Raw genomic sequence first — 24,947 nt, 5'->3', positions numbered from 1 at the left:
ACTGCTATCAAGTCTCCTAATCAGATGTGCATCTAGGACTCCCAAGGCATTACCTGCTGACAAACACTGGAGGTATCACCGCCATAAGCCTTCTGCCGTGGTGGTAATATCTCTGATAAACATTTGTCTTTTTTTTAGCTCAAAAGCTACCTACATCTTGGTAGTAGAATTTGTAGGCATATCCTGACCACTTAAAGTGTTCCTAAACCCAGGAGCCTGTATTCACTATATCTGGTCTCCCACAGTACACAGAACATGGAAATGAAAATGGGAAACAGCACAGAGCTCTCTACAGTCAGCAGCGATATGCTGTTTTTTTTTTCTCCCTGCAAAGCAGAGAGTTAAAACCAGCACATTGCTTAGTAAAAAACAGCACACAGTAAACATTGGCAGGCTCAAATTGAACCCTTTGATCCCCCCAGATGTTAATCTCTTTCCAGCCGGTGTCACTAGTACAGTACAAAGTGTCAGATAGAGGTTTATTTACTAAAGCTAGAGAGTGCAAAATCTTCCAGGTTTTATTGCCAAAGCTTAATTAAACAAGCTGAGGCTAGAAGCTGATTGGTTCCTCTGCAGAAGTGTGACTGATTTTGTACTCTCTAGCTTTAGCAAATGAACCCCTCGGTGTCAGAATGCCCGTCGCAATATTATAAGTCACTGATCACCACCATTACTAGTATAAAAAATAAACAAATACAAATTCCAGCAACCAATCAATATACACTTATTGGGACTTTTTTTCAACCGAAGACATGTAGCAGAATACATTTTAGCCTAAATTTATGAAGGCATTTGATTTTTTTTTTATTACATATTTTTTATATCAGAGTAAAAATTTTTTTTCTCTTTTTTTTTTGTTCAACATTTTTGGCCTTTCTTTGTTTTTACATAAAAAAAAAACCCCCAGTGGTGATCAAATGCCACCAAAAAAAGCTCTATTGTGGGAAAAAATTATAGAAAATTTAGTTTGGGTACAGAGTTGCATCACCACGCAATTACCAGTTAAAGTATCGCAGTGCTGAATAGCAAAAAAATGGCCTGGTCATTAAGGGTGTAAAACCATCGGGAGCTGAAGTGGATAGGAACATTGTGCCAAGATGGACCTGTACCTATGCAATAAAAAAAAAATATGTTGTAATTCAGCTTTAGGAGATCCAAATCAAAGACATTGGGAGCAGTGGCGGCTGGTGCTCCATGGGCCGGGGGGCGCGGCAGACAGACCACACCAGGCCGCACACCATACCCACCCTCCCCCCAAACAACCCCCGCCCCCCCCATCGCCGGCTCACTCACCTTGCCTGGACATGTGGAGGGAGTGCAGGCAGCAGCAGCAACAGCGACTTCGGCTTCTTTCCCCTCAGTCTTCTGCGTCTCCTCCATGGCCAATGGAATGGCTTCTCCTTTCGGCCAATCGGGAAACGGGTGTCAGGACCTGCTTCATGATTGGCCAGGAGGAGGATCTGTGTGACAATAGTGAATATTCATTCGCTAATGTCACACAACTGGGTGGGCTCGGGGCGCAGTGCTCTGTGCCCCGAGCCCACCCTTTTTTTTAGCCTATTAGAGCCTCTGGCTCTAATCACATGCTTGAAAAAAAAAAAAAGCCCCATTGAACTCCATGCGACTGGCGCCCTTCATGTAGATTAGGGAGTCCAACGCATGGATAGGGGGGCGGTGCCCCTGCGCCACCAATGCACCAGCCGCCACTGATTGGGAGGTATAGGGCAGTTTTTGTCTAGAAGAATTCTACTAATAAAACATAGCAGGGATAATATATATAAAAAAAAAAAGATTTAATATACTCTTGGCAGTAACTATTTATTGCAATTAGCCTTTTACTTAGGCTGTGCTCTTAATTAACAAATAAGACTGCAGCAAAGTAAGATTCCTGGCTGTTCTTCATACTGTCATACATCATCAATGGCAGGACTTACTTTCACCGAGGGCCCTGCTCAGCTGCTCCATCTTTTCTTTGGCTGTTTTGATAAGACGTTGTTCTAACTGGAAAGAGAGAAAGCAAAGTGAGATGCCACAGCTACAGCAGGCGATCCAAGGAATATACTGTCCCAAATGTTTAACCCTTTCGCTGCCAGTGCTATTTTTGCACACGTTTAAAAAATAATTTTAGGCTTGGTTCACATATGTCCAGCCATGCTTTCAGCACGATTTTTAAAAGGAGTCCGGTGTGGTTTTATTACCCAGATGATTCAGGTGCAAATTTTTACTTGATATGCAGGTATGTGACCCGGCTCCATAGAGAAGGATGCCGGCTCACATGTCATGCGAACTGGGTGCGGTTCAAAATACATCCAATACGCATACATGTGAACCCAGCCTTAGGCCTGAACTTTAAATAAAACCACCCAAACATTATTGAAGATAAAATCGTGGGAGCTTCAATTTTTTTTTTGTTTTACACGATATTACTGCAAAAAAGTCTAGGAAATGTAAAATATCAATAAAAAAATATACTAAGGATAATTTCAGGGCATAAAAACGCAATAAATTACCCAATTTCTTGGAAGTATATAAAAGATGAGGTTGCATGGAATAAATAGATACCTGACATGTCAAACCTTAAAGTAATTATAAAGTCTCATTTTTTTTTCTTCTTAAAAAACAACAAAAATGTTATACTTACCTGCTCTGTTGCAGTGGATTTGCATAGAGTTGCCCCGGATCCTCCTCTTCCCAGGTCCGTTTACAGCTCCTGGCCCCTCCCTCCTATTGAGTGCCCCCACAGCAAGCAGCTTGCTATGGAGGCACCAGAGCTGAGCTGCAGCTCCATCTGTCTATTCAGACACGGACCTGCCATTCAGCCCCGCCCCCATCTCTTTCCCGATTGGGTAACTGACTTTGATTGGCAGCCGTAAGAGCCAATGGCGCCGCTGCTGTGTCTCAGCCAATCAGGAGGGAAAGTCCCGGACGGCCGAGGGACTCGTGGACATCACTGGACAGAGATCGGGTTCAGGTAAGTATTAGGGGTGCTGGCGAGGATGCTACACACATAAGGTTTTTTTATCTTCATGCATAAAGATAAAAAAACCTTCCGACTTTACAACTCTTTTAAATTTGCATGCGCCCATGAAATGGCAACAAACTTCGGTATCCTATATTTTCCATAGGTAAAGCTTTAAAAGCCCCCTACAGGTCATCAGTTTAGCGTTACAGAGGAGGTCTGGCGCTAGTAATATTGCTCTCACTCCAGCGATAGGCAACGTGTATTGCAATCAACGTCTTCATGCATAGGCATCCCAGATGCGTGCACTTATGTTTCTACATGCGTCTATGTGAGGCTAGGGGGCCTTAACGTTTTTTTTTTGGGGGGGGGGGGGGGAACTTTATGTGCTTGGGAGTAGCTTAAATTTTTTATAATTTAAAAAGAAAATGTTTTTTTTTTACAACACATAGGGGATTTTTTTAGCGAAAGGTTCTCTTTAATGAGACATCCAGGGCTCCCTTGTGCTCCACTGAATGTTATGCAATGCAGATCACATTGCATTCCATTCTTTCCCGACTCCGCTCAGCTCCCTCCCTCCTACCCAGAGGCACTTGCTATGCTGGTCCCAGGCCTGCAGATGGGAAAGCAGAGCCCAGGATACATAGCAAAGGGGGCGCACACGGGAGAGGGAGGTTAGGGTACATTACCGGGGGATGGGGTAGGGAAGCAAATCAGGCGGCAGTGCAGCTGCCCGACTTATTCCACCTGACAGGCAGGAGTCTGCTTGCAGCCACCAGAAATGTGTGTAAACCCCCCGCGGTCAGGTCCATACGATGTATGGACCTAGCCGTGAAAAGGTTAAAGCTGAACGCTGGGATATGCAAATATTGTCCAAACACAAAAGCAATGTGTATCCTTACTTGAATCATGTCTGTTTCTTCCAGATCTGTGCAGTAATCCAGTGTTAAATCTATTCCTTATTACTGTAGAGTCCTGTAATAAAGACTGGTCACTGCTGCTCTCTCCCCTTGTGCAGGGTGACTGGTCTTGTCTCCGCCCCCTCCTGTAGTGGGTGGGGCCTGTTGGGTTTCTCCACAGCTTTGCTCTTTTCACAAGCTATGTACACCTCAGCTCAGTGATGGTGTCACTTTTACATTTACAAGGTATTATCTGGTTTTGCACAGGTATTTGATGCACAATAAAATAGGTTTACAGTAAACCCCCCTCCATTGTGGGGGGTTACGTTCCAGACCCAGCCGCGAAAAGTGAAATTCCACGAAATAGAAAAACCCTATTAAAATGCATTGTAGGCATGATTTTTTTACTGTCACTGTACGTGTAAAACGGAATTTTTGTAAAATCTTACCTGTAAAATTCCTTTCTCTGAGTCCTCCGACAGTCGCCGCCTCTTCATATTCGTCACATATGGGTATTAGACTTTGCTCTGAAGGAGTAGCTAGGCAACAGAATATGTTAACAATAAAGCTTTAACATATCCCACCCTCAAGGGGTGGTCCCCTCAGTCAATACCCTCCTACTTCCTGCAACCATATCTCAGTTTTAGTGGAATAGCAGTAGAGTATACATACAAACCCCAAAAGAGGGGCGGGGGCGGCGACTGTCGGAGGACTCAGAGAAAGGAATTTTACAGGTAAGATTTTACAAAAATTCCGTTTTCTCTTACGTCCTCCGACAGTCGCCGCCTCTTCATATTCGTCACATATGGGGACGTCCCAAAGCAGTGCAAACATGAGGGGTGGGAAACGCATCCGCGCCGAAAGGCAACGCAGTCTCCACATCAAAGAAAGGAACCTTACCAAAGGAAGGAACTAGCTGGGCAACAGCAAAAATAAGTGCTCAACAGGAGCAACAACCCAGGAAAAGACAAAAAACCAGGGGATACAAAACTTATCCCAACAGCCAGGAGTCCCCAACAAGGGACCCTAGGGAACAGCCGCACTAAGAACCTTGCGGCCAAAGGAAGCATCCGCCGATGCCTGAACATCTACTTTGTAGAATTTTGTGAAAGTGTGCACGGTCGACCAAGTCGCCGCCTTACACACCTGGGCTACAGAAGCCCCATGACGACAGGCCCAAGACGTACTCAGAGATCTAGTAGAGTGCGCCTTCACAGGCACAGGGGGAACCTTCCCCTGCAAGGCATAAGCCTGTTCAATGGTCTGCCTGATCCATTTGGCAATGGTAGAGGCGGAAGCCGCCATGCCCTTCCGAGGACCCTCTGGAAGAACAAACAAGGAGTCCGTCTTCCGAAAAGACTCAGTCGATTTAAGGTAAACCCTAATCGCTCGAACAACATCCAGAGAATGCAATCTCACCTCCTTAGGATGTTTAGGCTTCGTGCACAACGAAGGCAAAACAATATCCTCGTTAAGATGGAATTCCGAAACTCGTTTCGGCAGAAAAGAAGGATTAGGTCGCAAGACCACCTTATCCAAATGAACAACCAGGTACGGAGACTTGCAGGACAAAGCCGCCAGTTCCGACACTCTGCGAGCCGAAGTGATCGCCACCAAAAAGGCGACCTTTTTGGACAACATAGACAACGAGATCTCCCTGATCTGTTCAAAAGGAGCACGTTGTAACACAGACAGGACTAGATACAAGTCCCAAGGGGGCAAGGGATCCCTCCTAGGAGGAACCAGATGCCGCACACCCTGAATAAAAGTGCCAACCAAGGAGTTGGAAGCTACGGGACGTTGAAACAGAACGGCCAGCGCAGACACCTGACCCTTTATCGTAGCCAGCGCCAAACGCTGATCGACACCCGTCTGAAGGAAAGACAGCACACGGGAAACCGAGTACGTGCGGGGTGAAAACCCCCTGGACTCACACCAGGCAAAATAGGCCTTCCAAGTACGGTAATAAACCTTTCCCGAGGAAGACTTCCTCGCGTTGATCAAGGTATGAACAACCTCTGGAGAGAGACCCTTCTCCTTCAGGACCTCGGTCTCAACAGCCAGGCCGTCAAAGCCAGCGACTGTAAAGCAGGATGGTAAATCGGTCCTTGAGACAGTAGATCGTCCCGAAGAGGCAGACGCCAGGGGGCGTCGACCGCCAGATTCACGAGGTCTGCGTACCAGGACCGGCGAGGCCAGTCCGGTGCCACAAGAATCACCGTGCTGCGTTCCGAGTGTAACCTGCGAAGGAACCGGGACAGCAACTGAATCGGTGGAAACGCGTACATCAGCCTGTACTGATGCCACGGGGCCACTAACGCGTCCGACGCGTCCGCCCGAGGGTCGCGCGTCCTTGCCACGAACCTCTTCACCTTGTAGTTGAGGCGAGACGCGAACAGGTCCACATCTGGAAGACCCCCCTTCGCGCACAACATCTGGAAGACAGCCGGGTGGAGAGACCATTCCCCCTGATCCAGGGTCTGGCGACTCAGATAGTCCGCCTGCCAGTTCTCCACTCCCGGAATGTGAACCGCCGTTATCGCCGGGACATGAGTCTCGGCCCAAGACAGAATGTCGGCCACTTCTCGAGCCGCTCGGGCACTCCTGGTGCCCCCTTGGTGGTTGATGTAGGCCACCGCCGTGGCATTGTCCGTCTGCACCCGAACCGGGCAGCCCTGCAGCCGGTCCGTCCAGCGATGAAGACAGAGCCTTATCGCACGCAATTCCAGAATGTTGATCGGGAGGGAAGACTCCCCCTCCGACCAGGTCCCCTGGGCGGACAGAACGCCCAGAACACCACCCCAGCCCGACAGGCTGGCATCCGTGGTGATTATCGTCCACGAGATCGGACGAAACGACTTGCCCCCGGACACCAACGGGGACTGGAGCCACCACAGGAGGTTTTCCCTGGTGCGATGACTCAACGAGATCTGAAGATCCAGAGATTGAGGTCGCCCGTCCCACTTGGACAAGATCTCCGCTTGGAGACCCCGCGTGTGAAACTGCGCGAAAGGAATCGCCTCGAAAGCCGAGACCATCAATCCCAGACATCTCATACACGTCCGCAGAGACGAGTTCGGAACGTCCCTGAGGGACCTGACTTCCTCCTGAAGAGTCCTGAGTTTGTCTTCCGGCAGGAAGACCTTCGCCTGCACCGAGTCCAGTATCATTCCCAGATAGGGAAGACGAACCGACGGACTCAGAGTCGACTTTGGAACATTTATCGTCCAACCGAACTCCTGCAGAGTTTGCATCGTGACAGACAGGTCCTTCTCCAGACCCTGACTGGTCGCAGACCGAATCAGAATGTCGTCCAGATACCCCAGGACAGAAATGCCCTGGGCTCTCAATAATGCCAGAACCGGTGCAAGCACCTTGGTGAAGACCCGCGGAGCCGAGGCGAGCCCAAAGGGCAACGCCACGAACTGGTAGTGATCCTCCGCAATGGCAAATCGAAGGTATCTCTGATGACCCTCGAATATGGGGATGTGAAGATACGCATCCTTCAAATCGATGGAGGCCATGAATTCCCCCGGAACCAGGGCAGCCACCACCGAGCGCAGGGATTCCATGCGAAACTTGCGAACCCGCACAGAGCGGTTCAGAGCTTTCAAGTCCAGAATTGGACGAACCTTGCCCTCCTTTCTGGGCACAGTGAACAGATTGGAATAAAACCCCCGAAATCTGTCCCGATGAGGCACCGGAACCACCACTCCCTGAGCCCTCAGGTCCCGCACCGCCAGGCGCAGATCCCGCAGGCGCTCTGGAGACAGTTGTAGATTTGAGGGAAAAAATCTGCTCTCTGGCCGAGAGAGAAACTCGATCTTGTAACCAGATCGAACGATTTCCAGAACCCATCTGTCCCGCACACGGGCCAACCAGGGCTGAAGAAAACCGAGCAAGCGTCCCCCCACCCCAAAACTGGGTGAGGGCGCCCCTTCAGGCCGAACTGTTATGGGCCGCAGGTCCGGATTGGCCGGACTTCTGTTTTCCAGACCAGGGCTTCTTCTGAGAGCCCTGGCCCTTGAACGGTTTGCCCTTGTAGTGCGGCCGAAAGGCACGAAAGGACCCCTGAGGGGGCCGAAAATTAGCATGCTTCTTCCCAGAAGCCCCCTTAGCCTTGGGGAAATGGGGCAAGAGAGTGCTCTTACCCCCAGTAATCCCCTTAATCAACACATCCAGGGACTCCCCAAAAAGGCGAGACCCATCATAAGGCAGATTGGCTAAGGTTTTACGTGAAGATTGGTCCACCGACCAACATTTCAACCAAACCAGGCGGCGAGACAACACCGCCACGCTGTGCACACGCGCGGCCAACGGAATCAGGTCCAGGTCCGCATCACACAGATACATGACACCCTGGTGGATCTGATCCACCATATCCAGGGTCGCCGCTGAGGCCGAATCGGCCACTAGGACGCGCCTAAGCATCTGCGTCCAACTTGCGATCGCCTGGGCCGCCATGAGAGAAGCAAACAGAGCCTCAAGCATAGAACCCGTAACAGAATAAGTATGACGGGCAAGAGACTCCAGTCTCCTATCCGTGGCATCACGGAAAATAGGGGATCCCTCTGCCGGGATCGCAGTGGCTTTGTTCAAAACCGCAATAGCATGATCTACTGGCGGAGGCACACACCACCGTTCATCAGTGGCAGGCGAGAAAGGATAACGCAGCTTAAATTTACTTGGTACCGCAAAAGGCTTGCGCAAATCGCGCCATTGGTCCTTAACAGCGCGCTGAAAATCAGCATTGCAGGGAAAGACCTGCGGCGTCCTGCGTTTTCTCTGCGTCCCATAAGCCGCCAAGGCAGCTGGGGGACACACCTCGTCCTGCAAACGTAGCGTCTGCTTAATGGAAGCAATCAACTCATCCATGATTGCAAGCTCTTCAGGCGAGCCAGGGGGAGAATTATCAACCCCCTCAACTTCAGCCTCTACCTCAGACCCCACTAGATCCAGAGAGGAGCGGGACCCCGATAGGGGGGTCCCCGCCAGAACAGCCCCATCACCTTCACCCTCAGAATCAGAGGACAGAGCAACTCTGGGCCGTTTAGTAGATTGAGCAGCCACCAGCATTTGCACCTGTGCAGCAAGGCCAGCCACAATAGTGGCCAAATCCCCCCCTGGGGGGGAAACAGCGGTCCCCTGGCTTTCCACCAAGACTGTGGGAAATTTGCCCTCCTGAGAATCCATTGCCCCTGTATGCCAGACAACCAAGGGTTAACTGCCCCCTTACAGCAAGCGCGGCAAGCGCAGCCCACCGCACCACACTCAGGCACAATGAGACCCCCACAGGGAATATACAGACTGAATACAGGCAATGGAACACAGGAATAGAAGGATAAAACCTGAGGAGACTCCGCTGCTGCTGCTGCCTCGATCGGTGCTTCCAGGAGAGAGGAAGTGATGCTGCCAGGGCGCTCTATGTAAGCCTATGGAGGCTACAAGAAAATGGCCGCCGTGCATGTAAACCATGCGGCCGGAGCGGGCGCCGGTAAAATGGCGCCGTTTGGCGCCGAAATCGCCGCTCCACAGTGCATAAAATCACACACAATATCATCCCATAATATGGATACATGTTAGATCGCCGCAGCGATCGCTGTATATGCCCCAACATGCCATTAAAAACATGCCCCACAGCACACAGCTCCTCACACTGCCCAGCCTGACATACTCAGTGTCATACAGCTCCCCCCCCCCCTTGCAGCCCACAGCATGCAGCCGAGAGATAGGGAGACAAGCAGTGTGATTAAAGGCAGGTTACACAGTCCCAGACTGAGACCCCCCCAGACAGACAGGTCCCCACATAGATACACTTACCTCACATGGCGTGGGGAACCCGCACAGGCGAACAAGCCGCTGCACATGAGGCAGGGAGAGTCGCTACTCAAGACGCACACAATGGCGGTTCAGAAACCGCACAGCGTCCGGTGAGGTAGCCACCTCACCAATCATCCCTGCACCGAACAGGGATGGGTCGTTCACCGTGCCAGGAGCGTTACCTGGCTGAACGCTCGATGGCAGACTGGGAAGCCACTGACCCACGACCTGCGACCAGGGGGATCAGCCCGAGACCCAGTCCGCATGATCCTCTTCGTCCGAAGAACTAACTAATGCTGACAAAAACAACAGCTAAGTAAAGGTAGAGAGAAAACTCAAACAAAATATCAAAAAGAAGAAAGAGTCTGGGACAAAAAGTCCCAGCACAGAGAGAGCCAGCCACTCCTGACAAGCTAGACATTAAAACTGAGATATGGTTGCAGGAAGTAGGAGGGTATTGACTGAGGGGACCACCCCTTGAGGGTGGGATATGTTAAAGCTTTATTGTTAACATATTCTGTTGCCTAGCTACTCCTTCGGAGCAAAGTCTAATACCCATATGTGACGAATATGAAGAGGCGGCGACTGTCGGAGGACGTAAGAGAAAAGCATTTTAAGGTCTTTAAACACACTTTTAAAACAATAGAAACTCATTTAAACACATAAAAGATACTAAGAAACATAGCAAGAGCTATGGAAAACACAAAAATATTTCATTTTTAATGATTTATATAGTAAAATAACATTACAAAAAAAAACGCGAATTACCGGGACCGCAAAAACTGAACCGCGATGGAGCGCGGGATTACTGTATACCCTTTGTGGCTATTGAGGAATATATCTAAACAGAGTTTTGTGCCCAGAGTTCAGCTTTAAAATAGATTTAAACCCTATCTGAATGATATTTTGTTTACTAAAGCACTGCTCATTAAACCAAGGGCATTATTCTTTAACAAAATACTATTTTCATCACTTTTTTTTTTTTAACTACTTGCTGCCCATGCTTTAGCCGAAAGAGGGCTACAGCACGGACCTTAAATGCCGGGAGGGCGTACATTGATGTCCTCTCGTGCACGAGTGGCCTGCGCGCTCCCTGCACCCCCTTACCACATGATCAGCTGTCAGCCAATGACAGCTGATCATGTGAAGTAAACAGCAGCCGGCGATCAGCTGGTTTTTTATCCTGTCAGTGTGAGGAGAAAAAAAAAAACTGATAGCCGGCTGCTGTCAGAGGGACATCGGTCCCGAAGAGGAGAGGGCAAATTGTGCCCACCAGTGTCACACACCATTGCCACCTACCAGTGCCCACCAGCGCCACCTACCAGTGCCATCTGCCAGTACCCACTAGTGCCACCTATCAGTGCCTATAATTGCCCATCAGTGCCACCTATTAGTGCCCATAAGTGCTGCCTATTAGTGCCCTTCAGTGCCACCCATCAGTACCCATCTATCAGTGCTGCCTTATCAGTGCCACCTCATCAGTGTTCACTGTCGCATATCGGTGCCCAACAGTGCAGCCTATCAGTGTCCAACAGTGCAGCCTATCAGTGCTGCCTCATCAGCGCACATCAAAGAAGGAGAAAAGTTTCCGGTTTGCGAAATTTTATAACAAACCATAAGAACTGTTTGTTTTTTGTTTTTTTTACATTTTTCAGGCTTTTATTGTTTGTTCAGCAAAAAATAAAACCCCAGTAGTGATTAAATACCACCAAAAGAAAGCTCGGTTTGAAAAAAAAAAAAAAAAATTTCATTTGGGTACAGTGTTGCATGACTGCGATATTGTCATTCAAAGTGAAACAGCGCTGAAAGCGGAGAATTGGCCCTGGCAGGAGGGGGGTTTAAGTGCCCTATAGGCAAGTTAATCCTTCTTCTTTCAGTGTTGCCCATCTCCTGCAGCCTTTTATGGTCTCCTTGCATTCCAGGGTTAGCTGCACATCTATGCTTCAGGCAGACTTCCTGACAATTACAGCAGTGGAACATGGCATGCAATGAGCATCGCCATGGCTGCCCTTAGTCTCTACGTGACAGGGTGACTACGTTGGACAGGAATCGCATTACAGGGACTGAGGTTTGTCACACCATAAAAAGAAGTACCTGAGCAATGGGCTTCTTTTATGGCAGGATCATTATTCAGGTATTATTTTAAAATGAAAGCTGCACATTTAAAACATTTTGCAAATTACTTTTAAAAATCATATTAAGAGGTTTAAGACGATAAAAGGATTTTAATTTTAGTTTATTATTGAATAGTTTTAAAAGTGTAGTTTCACTTTTGCAATCAAATTTGGGTACTGCTGGCTGGTACTACTGTGGGTACTGCTGGCTGGTACTACTGTGGGTACTGCTGGCTGGTACTACTTTGGGTACTACTGGCTGGTACTACTTTGGGTACTACTGGCTGGTACTGCTGTGGGTACTCCTGGCTGGTACTGCTGGTGGGAAACGCTGGCAGCAAGTGCGAGGAGTGTCGCCAGAGGAAGCATGCAAAGCCGATGCTTCCTGTTTCTCTCCTCTCACAGGCGGAGTGCATTTGATATCACTCCGCCTGTGACAGGATGGAGACGGATCTATACAGGAAGCATCGGCTCCGTTCTGTCACAGCTGACCGACACCGTTCTATCGGCCAGACATCCCAAGTTTCCTGCAAAGTGCGGGAGTGGCACTTGCGGGTGTCAGGGAGCTGCAGCCCGCATGTGAGAGACTCCCGCACCTCGCAGGAGACTTGGGATGTCTGGCGACAAGACACCTGCCGCAGTGTAACCCGCCTGGGGTTTGTCGAGCCCTGCTTTAAAGAATAAGTTCACCTTTGGTAACATGTTACATTTGTATTTAGGGTGTAACATGTTAGCAAAGAACACCTGCCTGCGCCCGCTCAGATCCCCTGTTTTAACGGTCACAATTAAAAGGGGTGCAGCCATGAGGGGTTCCGCCCACACAGCTGTGTCATTCATTTTCAGATTTCTGAGCTGATGGCTTGTAGTTCGCAATGAACTGTGAGGGCTCTGGTGAGTGCTCTTCTAGTTCATTGATTTTTCCTGCTCATACGGGAGGACCAAGCAAACAGCTTTACTGAGAGTCTGCAGGAGCCTGGCATTGCACCTGCGATCTGCTGATTGTGGGCGTCATGCTCTGCAGGCTCCAGAAAAAAAAAAATGCACATTTTTTTTACCAGCAAAAGTATGTGCATTTATTTATACAAAGGTGAAGCTGAACACCAGAAACATATTACAAACACCATTTAACCTAGTTATGCATTACCAGAAATCCTGAAATGTGTTTTTGAATATGCCACAAGTATCTAAGTATGTCTTTGTATAAGTTTCCTGCACTGCAAAGTGCTGTCCCTCTAATGCTGGCAACCTACTGACAGGAGGGAGCAGAGTCATGATCTCATTAGTGTGGCAATATTCCACTATTCTCTGAAAACAGACCAGGGGGGCAGCATGTTGACCAATCTGTATTGTTTACCTGCCGCAGAGAAAATGCCAAGTCCCCGACCTGGCTACGCTGTCTGGCTAGTGTAATTGAATCACAATACTGGCTGAAAAGATTTAAAAAATTATTCGACAGGCAAGAATGGTTACATTTAAGACCCATTTACACCTTATGCGTTGGGCAGCAGTGAGCAGCCTTGCCCAAAGCAGTCCCAATGCATAAAAAAGGCTATTTTATTCGAGTCCTATCAGTTCAGTATACACCACTTCGTGCTGATGAAAAAAAAAAAAAAAAGTAGGACATGCTCTACTTTTCAGCGCAGAGTGTTGCGACATATTACACAGCATTGTAATGTGCTGCAGTGCTGGAGAAGAATGAAATGTCCTTTTAATAAAGTTGAAAAAAAAAAAAATAGTGCAACGCATCCACACTGCTCTGTTCAGAGCGCACACCAGCAACCACAGCATACCACGCAGCTGGTATGCTGGTATGGAACGACCCCCTATGTATTTTACCTGCACATTTAGCTTTACTGACCCACAGTCATGGACTTTTTTATGTGAATATTTAGAATTATGGGCCGACTGCAGTGGCATGCCTGGCTTTATCATAAATGTAAAACAAAAAAAGAGAAAGGATAAGACACACCATGTAGTTACCTCTAAAAATGTATTATCAGGCTAATAGAGCCACTGAACAGCATCGGATCCCACCGACCCTAAAGAAACCTCGCCTAAACCCACTTCACTCAACTAAACATACCCCTAACTCACTAAAATACCTAACACAACAGCCCACTCATAAGGGTGCTCCCGTGGGACCAGGTTTAAGACGCCCCCCAGGAGCCCCCTCCTACCTGCCTAACAGCCTGCCACAACCATACCACCACAAATAACGGAATTTTTGTAAAATCTTACCTGTAAAATTCCTTTCTCTGAGTCCTCCGACAGTCGCCGCCTCTTCATATTCGTCACAATGGGGTAATTGACCTTTCTCCGTAGGAGTAGCTAGGCAACAGAATATGTCAATATTAAAGCTTTTAACATATCCCACCCCCAGGGGGTGGTCCCCTCAGTCAATACCCTTCTGCTTCCTGTTCCATACCTCAGTTTCAGTAGAATAGCAGTAGAGTACATAAACAAACCCCAAAAGAGGGGCGGGGGCGGCGACTGTCGGAGCACTCAGAGAAAGGAATTTTACAGGTAAGATTTTACAAAAATTCCGTTTTCTCTTACGTCCTCCGACAGTCGCCGCCTCTTCATATTTGTCACAATGGGGACGTCCCAAAGCAGTGCAAACATGAGGGGTGGGAAACGCAGCCGCGCCTAAGGCAACGCAGTCTCCACATCAGAGAAGGTAACCTTACCAAAGGAAGGAAACCAGCTGGGCAGCATGAAAAAAACTTTGCTCAACAGGAGCAACAACCCAGGAAGAACAAAAAACCTAGGGATAAAAAAAAAAAACACCCCAAACAGCCAAGGGCCCAAAAACAAGGGACCTTAAGGTACTGCCGCACTAAGAACCTTGCGGCCAAAGGAAGCATCCGCCGATGCCTGAACATCCACTTTGTAAAACTTTGAGAAGGTGTGAACGGACGACCAAGTCGCCGCCTTACACACCTGGGCCACAGAAGCCCGATGATGACAGGCCCAAGACGTACTCAGAGATCTAGTAGAGTGCGCCTTCACAGGCATAGGAGGAACTTTCCCCTTCAAAAGCATATGCCTGCTCAATGGTCTGTCTGATCCATTTGGCGATGGTAGAAGCCGACGCCGCCATGCCCTTCCGAGGTCCCTCAGGAAGGACAAAGAGAGAATCCGTCTTGCGGAAGGATTTTGTCGAATTCAGGTAAACCCTGATCGCCCTAACAACATCCAAAGAATGTAATGCCACCTCCTTCGGATGCTTAGGCTCCGCGCAAAGCAAAGGCAAGACAATGTCCTCATTGAGGTGAAATTCCGAAATCCTTTTCGGAAGAAAAGAAGGATCAGGTCGCAAGACCACCTTATCCAAGTGGAGTACCAGATACGGAGATCTGCAGGACAAAGCCACCAGCTCCGAAACTCTGCGAGCCGAAGTGATCGCCACCAAAAAAGCGACCTTCTTGGACAACAGAGGCAACGAGATCTCCCTGATTTTTTCAAAAGGAGCATGTTGTAACACGGACAGAACAAGGTTCAAGTCCCATGGAGGCAAAGGCTCCCTCCTAGGAGGGACCAGGTGTCGCACCCCTTGAACAAAGGTGCCAACCAGAGAATTGGACGCCACAGGGCGTTGAAAAAGAACGGCCAGAGCAGAAATCTGACCCTTAATCGTGGCCAACGCCAAACGCTGGTCCAGTCTTGAGACAGAAGATCTTCCCGAAGAGGCAGACGCCATGGAGCGTCGACCGCCAGATTCACGAGGTCTGCGTACCAAGACCGGCGAGGCCAGTCTGTCGCCACCAGAATCACCGTTTTTGGTTCCGAGGACAACCTGCGAAGGAACCGGGACAGCAACTGAATTGGTGGGAATGCATACACCAGCCGATACTGATGCCATTGAGCCACTAACGCGTCTGACGCGTCTGCCCGAGGATCGCGCGTCCTTGCCACGATCCTTCCCACCTTGTTGTTCAGACGAGACGCGAATAGGTCCACATCCTGAAGACCCCACTTCGCGCACAACATCTGGAAGACCTCCGGGTGGAGCGACCATTCCCCCTGGTCCAGAGTCTGGCGGCTCAGATAATCCGCCTGCCAGTTGTCCACCCCTGGAATGTGAACTGCCGTTATCGCCGGGACGTGCGTCTCGGCCCAAGACAGAATGTCGGCCACTTCCCGAGCCGCTCAAGCACTCCTGGTGCCCCCTTGGTGGTTGATGTAGGCCACCGCTGTGGCATTGTCTGTCTGAACCCGAACCGGACAGCCCTAAAGCTTGTCCGTCCAGCGTTGAAGGCAAAGATTTATCGCCCGCAACTCCAGAATGTTGATCGGAAAGGAAGATTCCTCCTCCGACCAAGTTCCCTGGGCGGATAGAACGCCCAGATCACCACCACAGCCCGACAGGCTGGCATCCGTGGTGATCACCGTCCACGAAAGCGGACAAAAGGACTTGCCCCCCGACACCGCCGGGGACTGCAGCCACCACAGAAGATTGCTTCTCGTGCGAGGACTCAACGATATCTGAAGATCCAGAGATTGTGGTCGCCCGTCCCACCTGGACAGGATCTCCGCCTGGAGATCCCTCGTGTGAAACTGGGCGAATGGAATCGCCTCGAAAGCCGAGACCATCAAACCTAAACACCTCATGCCCGTCCGAAGGGAAGAGCACGGAATTTCCCGAAGGGATCTGACTTCGTCCTGAAGCGTTTTGAGCTTGTCTTCCGGTAGGAAGACTCTTGCCTGAACCGAATCCAGAATCATACCCAGATAGGAAGACGAACCGACGGGCACAGCGTCGATTTTGGAAAGTTTATCGTCCAACCAAACTCCTGCAGAGTTTGCATCGTGACAGACAGGTCCTTCACCAGACCCTGACTGGTCGCAGACCGAACCAGAATGTCGTCCAGATACCCCAGGATTGAGATACCCTGGGCTCTCAGTAAGGCCAGAACCGGTGCAAGCACCTTGGTGAAAACCCACGGAGCCGAAGCGAGACCGAAGGGTAACGCCACGAATTGATAATGATCCTCCGCAATGGCAAAACGAAGGTACCTTTGGTGACCCTCGAAAATGGGGATGTGTAGGTACGCATCCTTCAAGTCGATGGAGGCCATGAATTCTCCTGGAACTAGAGCAGCCACCACCGAGCGCAGGGATTCCATGCGGAACTTGCGAACCCGCACAAAGCGGTTCAGAGCTTTCAAGTCCAGAATTGGACGTACCTTGCCCTCCTTTCTGGGCACAGTGAACAGATTTGAATAAAACCCCCGAAATCTATCCCGATGAGACACCGGAACCACCACTCCCTGAGCCCGCAGGTCCTGCACCACCAGGTGCAGATCCCGCAAACGCTCCGGAGACAGTTGAAGGTTTGAGGGAAAAAACCTGCTCGCCGGCCGAGACAGGAACTCGATCTTGTACCCGGATCGAACGATCTCCTGAACCCACCTGTCCCGAACGCGGGCCAGCCAGGGTTGAAGAAAACCGAGCAAACGTCCCCCCAGAACTGGGTGAGGGCGTCCCTCTAGGCCGCGTTGTTATGGGCAGCGGAACCGGACTGGCCGGACTTCTGCTTACCTGCCCACGGTTTCTTTTGGGAGCCTTGACCCTTGAAGGGTTTGCCCTTATAGTGCGACCGAAAGGCACGAAAGGACCCCTGAGGGGGCCTAAACGAAGCGTGCTTCTTACCTTGAGCGCCCTTAGCCTTGTGAGATTGGGGCAAGAGCGTGCTCTTACCCCCAGAGATCCCCTTAATCAGCGTATCCAGTGAATCGCCAAAAAGAATAGATCCTGAATAGGGCAAATTAGCCGAAGTCTTGCGAGACGATTGGTCCACAGACTAACATTTTAGCCAAATCAAACGGCGTGTCAACACCGCCACGCTGTGCACACGCGCAGCCAAAGGAATTACATCCAATTCCGCATCACACAAATACATGACCCCCTGATGGATCTGATCCACCATTGCCAAAGTCGTCGGCGGGGCAGAATCAGCCACCAGGACGCGCCTGAGTACTTGCGTCCAATCCGCGACAGCCTGAGCTGCCATAAGGGAAGCAAAAATAGCTTTTAGCATGGAACCGGTAACCGAGTAAGTATGATGGGCCAGAGACTCCAGTCTCCTGTCCGTAGGGTCCCGGAACACCGGGGTATCCTCTGCCGGAATCGCAGTAGATTTATTCAAAACCGCCACCGCGTGATCCACCGGAGGCGGCACACACCAACGTTCATCAGTGGTGGGTGTGAAGGGATAACGCAGCTTGAACCTACTCGGCACAGCAAAAGGTTTCTTTAGATTGCGCCATTGTTCACTAACAGCGCGCTGAAAATCCTCAGTACAAGGAAAAACCTGCGATGTTTTGCGCCTCCGCTGTGTCCCATAAGAAGCCAGAACGGCAGATGGACACGGTTCATCCTGCAAATGCAGCGTTTGTTTGATAGAAGCAACCAATTCATCCATGATTGCAAGCTCTTCAGACGAGCCAGGGGGAGAATCATCAACCCCCTCAACCTCTGCATCCCCCTCCGACCCTGCAAAGTCCAGGGACGAACGGGACCCCGATAAGGGGACCCCAGCCATAACAGCCCCATCAACTTCGCTCTCTGAATCAGAGGATATTGAAACTCTGGGCCATTTAGTGGATTGAGCAGCCACAAGCATTTGCACCTGAGCAGCCAGGTTAGCCACAACTGTGGCCAAATCGCCCCCCTCAGGGGAAACAGCAGCAGCCCCTTGATCACCCAGTAAAGGGGGAGGAAATTAGCTTTCCTGAGAATCCATGCCCCCAGAAGTGTGTAGGAGAAAAAAAGGGTAACTGCCCCTTTAAAAGCGCAGCGAGCGCAGCCCACCGCACACACACACCTGCACAAGTCGACCCCCACAGGGAAAACTACAAACTTAGGCAAGGACACAGGACTAAGGAGGATAAAAACCTGGAGAGATAACTGCTGCTGCTGTATCGATCGGTGTGCCCAGGGAAAAGGAAGTGATGCACCAGAAGCCGCTCCTATAAAGCCTATGGAAGGCTACAAGAAAATGGCCGCTGGGGGAGGAGGTAAATGCAGTACTACATGAGGCCGGAGCGATCGCCGCCAAAATGGCGGCGTTTGGCGCCAAAACCGCTGCTCCCAGCATATAGGAGAAGCCCTCATAAGCCTGTAGTTAACATTAAAATGGCGGACCGCAGCAGCGGCCGCCACATGTTGCACAAAACATGTACCACAGCATGCCCTACAACATATAGCATGTCACACAGAGAAATCACACAGTTAGTAACACAAAACAGTGTATCACAGCCCCCCTCCTTGCAGCCCACAGCAGCATCCAGACAGGGAGTCCCACAGTCTGAACAGACATGCAGGGTTACACAGTCCCAGACTGACACCCACTAAACAGACAGGTCCCCACACAGAGTACACTTACCTTCTGAATGGCGTGGGGAACCTGCACAAGCGATCAAGCCACTGCACATGTGACAGGGAGAGTCGCAGCCAAGACGCAGCAGAACTGCGGTGCGAAACCGCATGGCGTCCAGTGAGGTAGCCACCTCACCACAGCATCCCTGCAGCGAACAGGGATGGGTCGTTCACCAATGCCAGGAAAAAATACCTGACTGAATGCTCGATGGCAGGCTGGGAAGCCACTGGCCCACAACCTGCGACCAGGGGGGCCAGCCCGAGACCCAGCCCGCATGATCTTCTTCATCAGAAGAACTAACTAATGCTGACAAAAGTAACAGCTAAGTAAAGAGAGAGAAAAAAAAACTCAAATAAAATCAAAAAGAAGATAAAGGCTGAGACAAAATGCCCCAGCACAGAAACAGCCAGCTAACTCCTAACAGCTAGACATTGAAACTGAGGTATGGAACAGGAAGCAGGAGGGTATTGACTGAGGGGACCACCCCCTGGGGGTGGGATATGTTAAAAGCTTTAATATTGACATATTCTGTTGCCTAGCTACTCCTACGGAGAAAGGTCAATTACCCCATTGTGACGAATATGAAGAGGCGGCGACTGTCGGAGGACGTAAGAGAAAAGGAGGATGATACAATGACCGGTCAACACCCTGAGAGGCAAGAACCTCACCTTAAAACCACAATGGCTGAATGAGGTGCTTGAGCTCTACAAGGTAGGGACCAAATCCGGGTGGAGGCAGCAAAAAAATGAACAGTGCGGAGCTCAACAAAAAAGCCAGGGAGAATGTAAGTGATCATCCCTGAAAATAAACCGAATCCTATGGACCATTGCAATCAGACACAAAAGCTTGCTGGGATATTGACCCTAGTGCCGATGTGCAGCCACAGAATTTATGTAAGCTGCGAGTAATCACATGACCTGGAGAGTAATGTTGGTCGATGACACAGGGATGGTGTAGGGATGAGCCCCGTCCTCCCTGCCTTGCCGCACGACTTCACCTAGCGTTATACCCCCGGGGTACACCTGTCTAGACTATCCGAGATTGCAGCACACAGTGGGAGCGGCTACTACCATCATGACCATCGTATTTACCGGATGACCACCTAACCCGGCACTACAATGGGAGCCTGCTTACTATCAATCACCTCCTCAGGAGACAAACATAAGACACAACACAGCACTGAATGAGACCAATTAAATGGGTCGAGGATCGTAAATACTGCATCTCTTAAAGACCCTAGGTGGTTGTGTGAATGGTCATATTGGCTGTATGCTGCAAAGGGGTCTGGGTTTCTCAACCTTTGGGACCACCCCAGTGCTAAAGGCGTAAAATGAGAGTCTATGCATGTAATATACCCTCAAGTACCAAGGACTGGACGCTCTGTTTATATCCTCTCCCTGGTCCGTGCTGGTGTGATTTCCACAAGCTGGGACATCTATGGTGAACGATCATATGATCGATGTACATTTATCTAGTCTTTTTATTTGATAAACCAACATTACTCTCCAGGTCATGTGATTACTCACAGCTTACATGAATTCTGTGGCTGCACATCTGCACTAGGGTCAATATATCAGCAAGCTTTTGTGTCTGATTGCAATGGTCCATAGGATTTGGTTTATTTTCAGGGATGATCACTTACATTCTCCCTGGCTTTTTTATTGAGCTCCGCACTGTTCATATTTTTTGCTGCCTCCGTCCGGATTTGGTCTTTACCTTGTAGAGCTCAAGCACCTCATTCACTGTGTTTTTAAGGTGAGGTTCTTGCCTCTCAGGATATTGACCGGTCATTGTATCATCCTTCTTATTTGTGGTGGTATGGTTGTGACAGGCTGTTAGGCAGTTAGATCTGGGGGGGGGGGGGTCTTACACCAGTTCCCAGGGGAGTACCCCTTTTATGAGTGGGGTGTTGTGTTAGGTATTTTAGTGAGTTAGGGGTATGTTTAGTTGAGTGAAGTGGGTTTAGGGGAGGTTTCTTTAGGGGTCGGTGGGATCCGATGCTGTCAAATTGTTCTATTAGCCTGATTTCTGATTTGGACGAACAGTAAAACTTTTTAGAGGTGTGTCTTATCCTTTCTCTTTTTTTGTTTTACAATAATGATATTTGCATTTTGATTACACCCCCCCCCCCCAATATTATAGGGGATAGGATCTCTTTGATGTGTGAATAGTGTAGAACTCCCGGATATATTTTGTTTTCTTTTTTCTTATGGACACATAGGCATGCCTAGCTCTGCATGCTCCCCTGGGACCCCAGGCAAATACCCTAGGTCAGGGGTCCTCAAACTACGGCCCGCATGCGGCCGGCCAGGGTCCTGAACCCGGTCCGCCGGCCGGGATCGGCATAGGGCTGACTGACGGTCACTCACTGAAGCTGTAATATGCTTCAGAAAAGGGTGGACCCGGGGCGCAGAGCACTGCGCCCTAGCCCACCCATTTGTGTGACAATAGCAAATGAAAATTCTCTATTGTCACATGGATCCTCCTCCAGGCCAATCAGATTGGCCAAAAGGCGAACCCATGGCATTGGCCGGGGTGGAGGCGGAAGGACTCGAGACGCGGGGGACTAAGGAGAAGCCGCCCGCCACAGCAGGTAAGTGCACTGGTCTCTCTGGTAGTCTCTGCACGCTGGTCGCTTTGCATTGAAAGGGGGCACGCTGGGGTCACTCTGGCATTGAAAAGGGGCACGCTGTGGACACTCTGGCATCGAAGGGGGCACGCTGTGGACACTCTGGCATCGAAAGGGGGCACGCTGTGGACACTCTGGCATCGAAAGGGGGCACGCTGTGGACACTCTGGCATCGAAAGGGGGCACGCTGTGGACACTCTGGCATCGAAAGGGGGCACGCTGTGGACACTCTGGCATCGAAAGGGGGCACGCTGTGGACACTCTGGCATCGAAAGGGGGCACGCTGTGGACACTCTGGCATCGAAAGGGGGCACGCTGTGGTTATATATATATATATATATATATATATATATATATATATATATATATATATATAAATAAATAAAACAATAAATATTGTATTGTTTTTTTGTGCACTACAAATAAAATATGCGCATTGGAATTTGTTCATATTTTTTTTCAAACTATAGTCCGGCCCCCAACAGTGTCTGAAGGACCGTGAACTGGCCCCCTGTTTAAAAAGTTTGAGGACCCCTGCCCTAGGTGCTAGTATCTGTTCTGCTTTCTTCTGTTTAGATACATATATATCTAAACTTTAGATATATTAGTATGAGGGTTCTTCAAAAGGTTTCCACATTTATTAAAACTCTATTAACTATAGAAAAGTGTGGAAACTTTTTAAAGACCCCTCGTAAAAAATTTGTAATTCTATCCAGCCCCTCCTGTGATCAAGACACCTCTTCCACAAAGCATAGCCATATATTGGAGCCCTAATTTCTTCCCTTCATTTCAGCAGTACAATCCAAGCCATCTACAGGACTGGCAATAAAGAAGCAGCAGCACTCTGATGAGGTCATCCCTCTGCTCTGTCCTACTACAAGTATGTTAATGAACAGGGATTAATTGTACAATAAAAGCGGATGAGGAGGCATCTTTGTTATAGTTTTTTTTATCCTTTAAAAATGGTTTAAATTAGAAGGTTACCTGGTAGCTGTGTTCATGGTTTTTAAACCGTGTATAATAGTGCATAAACCTGTCCAGTTCCTGGAATCTTTTATGCTTCTTCTCTGCCTAGAAACAAAGAAAACAACTATAAAACAAGACACACAGTAACATCCTTTGCATAGTTATCCATTAAAATACATTCAGATAACAGTGTCAAATGAGAGCATTAAAGGGGATTAGAATAAAATCTAGGAAGCCGCCACCGCTTACTTGTTCTTAAAGGTGAATGTTCCAGGGCTGTCATCCTCATTCTCTGGGGTGATTATTATAATGCACCTGTGTCACGGCTATGGACATTTAACAAATTCTGAACTCACCTTTACTCAATGCCATGCATGCTAAGCTGTCTGTGTGTGTATTTATTTGGATGTGCCGCCAGTCCATTCACAGGTGTCAAACCGGTGGCCCTCCATCTGTTGCGGAACTACAAATCCCATGATGCTTTGCAGTTACAAGTATGACTCCCATAGGCAGAGGGTTGAAGGGATTTGTAATTCTGCAACAGATGGAGGGCCGCCAGTTTGAGATTTCTTTCCAGCCAGCACAGGTAGAAGGAAAGAAAATTGTTTGATTTTCCCATCAGTAGAGTCAGTGTTGAAGGGGGAGAGTCTCCAGCAGCACTAGAGTGTCGGCAGTGGGTGCAGGGAGCCTTCCCAGCCGGCAGAACTCTATGATTACTGCTAGTGGCTATAGCCGCCAGAAATAACATGTAAAGAATCAAACAGGCTGATTATACTGGTCGACTGAAGGATCAACTGCTGAACCAGCTGAGATACAATCCATCCACCAAAATACATGAAAAAAGGTGCATGCAGCATTTTCAGCAGCGCAGTGCACAGCAAGGTACATTAGCATGTTGTTTTGTATGTGCAGCAACACAAGTTTGTTGAGAAGATGTGTTGGGGTGCCATTTAGAATGGCAGTGCGGCAGTGTGAATGAGGCACTTTAGGTGACTTTCAGAAAGACGGCAGTCTGAAAAGTGATCAGCAGTGGATACATTTTCAGAGGTCAGTATAGCAGTGGCTGGCAGGCATTCAGGAGGCGCTATTGCTGTTTCCTAACATCGTTTTTTTGTTTGTTATTTTTTTACTCGCTAAAACTGCAATTTTACATTGCAGGGCTTTGCCGCAACTGTGAGCCAAGGGTTGGGCTTGAGGTTGCAATGCAGCCGCATTGATCTCAATGGGTGAGTTTGACAGGCGGTGCCATCTATAAAAACTCTGCAGGCTGAGTTAAAAATGCTGCGGCCATGACATGTGTACAGCCCTGTCAAGATGTAATGTTAGCTTTCGTGTGGGGTAAAACTGTGGCTCAGCTACCTGTTTTTATCGCCGCCTGTATCAAAGAGCCCTTAGGGCCTGATCACACTAGAATGCAGCGTGGTAAAGCCACGTTCCCGTGTGGCTTTCTGTACTGCATTCCAATCGCACTGCCTTGTGATCGGCTGCCGTGGTCACTCCCAAACGCGGGTCGCACACGCAGTGTGTTTGCTCGCATCGGATCGCATGGTACAAAAGTACCATGTGATGCAGTTGCCATGTGTTACAAAAAGTAGTGCTTGTACTACATTTTTTGCGGTGTGGTGTGATATTAGCCCATTTAAATGGATAGGGCTGAAGTTGCACTGCACAGAACTACATACAAATCGCACAGGAATCGCACAGCGTTCCTGAGTGATTCACCTGCAGTTCCTAGTGTGAATGGGCCCTTAACCTCCCTGGCGGTATGATTCTTTTGGATTTTAGGTGCTGAAAGCGGTACCATTATTTTGCATGTAATTCTTAAGAATGAGCAGCCCAAACCAACTATTTACATATGATTTCTTTTTTTTACTGTGCGTTCTTCTTTATAACATCTCGGGTATGAAAAAGTTTGAAACACAAAACCATAAATTATAATATAATAAAAAATGATAAATCAGTATGTATGTATATATATATATATATATATATATATATATATACATACATATACATATACACACACACACACACACATTATATATATATATATATATATATATATATATATATATATATATATATATATATATATATAAAGTACAGTAAAACTGCAGGAAAGGGCACTGGGGGGCAAACTAATGTGAATTTATTTTATTTTGCATTGTATCAGTGTATT

At 48.8% G+C, this 24,947-nt stretch overlaps 2 protein-coding genes across 2 annotated transcripts in view; one reads left to right on the top strand and one right to left on the bottom strand.

Annotated features, from left to right (window-relative positions):
* ANKIB1 (ankyrin repeat and IBR domain containing 1) overlaps positions 1-24,947 on the bottom strand; it is a 218,212-nt gene that overhangs the window by 37,985 nt on the left and 155,280 nt on the right. Inside the window, exons 12-13 of the mRNA XM_082257819.1 lie at positions 22,787-22,873; positions 1,935-2,001 (exon numbers count right to left, since the gene is read on the bottom strand). Coding sequence (XP_082113945.1) covers positions 1,935-2,001; positions 22,787-22,873 — 154 coding nt within the window. The remainder of the gene's footprint in view (positions 1-1,934; positions 2,002-22,786; positions 22,874-24,947) is intronic.
* The window catches only part of KRIT1 (KRIT1 ankyrin repeat containing), a 352,560-nt gene continuing 351,880 nt past the window's right edge, over positions 24,268-24,947 (top strand). Inside the window, exon 1 of the mRNA XM_082257822.1 lies at positions 24,268-24,277. The gene's annotated coding sequence lies outside the window, so the exon portion shown is untranslated. The remainder of the gene's footprint in view (positions 24,278-24,947) is intronic.

This window comes from Pelophylax lessonae, assembly GCF_965119305.1.
Source record: "Pelophylax lessonae genome assembly, chromosome: 5".
In the NCBI taxonomy this organism is placed as follows: domain Eukaryota; kingdom Metazoa; phylum Chordata; class Amphibia; order Anura; family Ranidae; genus Pelophylax; species Pelophylax lessonae.
This window is presented reverse-complemented; position numbering and strand designations above follow the sequence as displayed.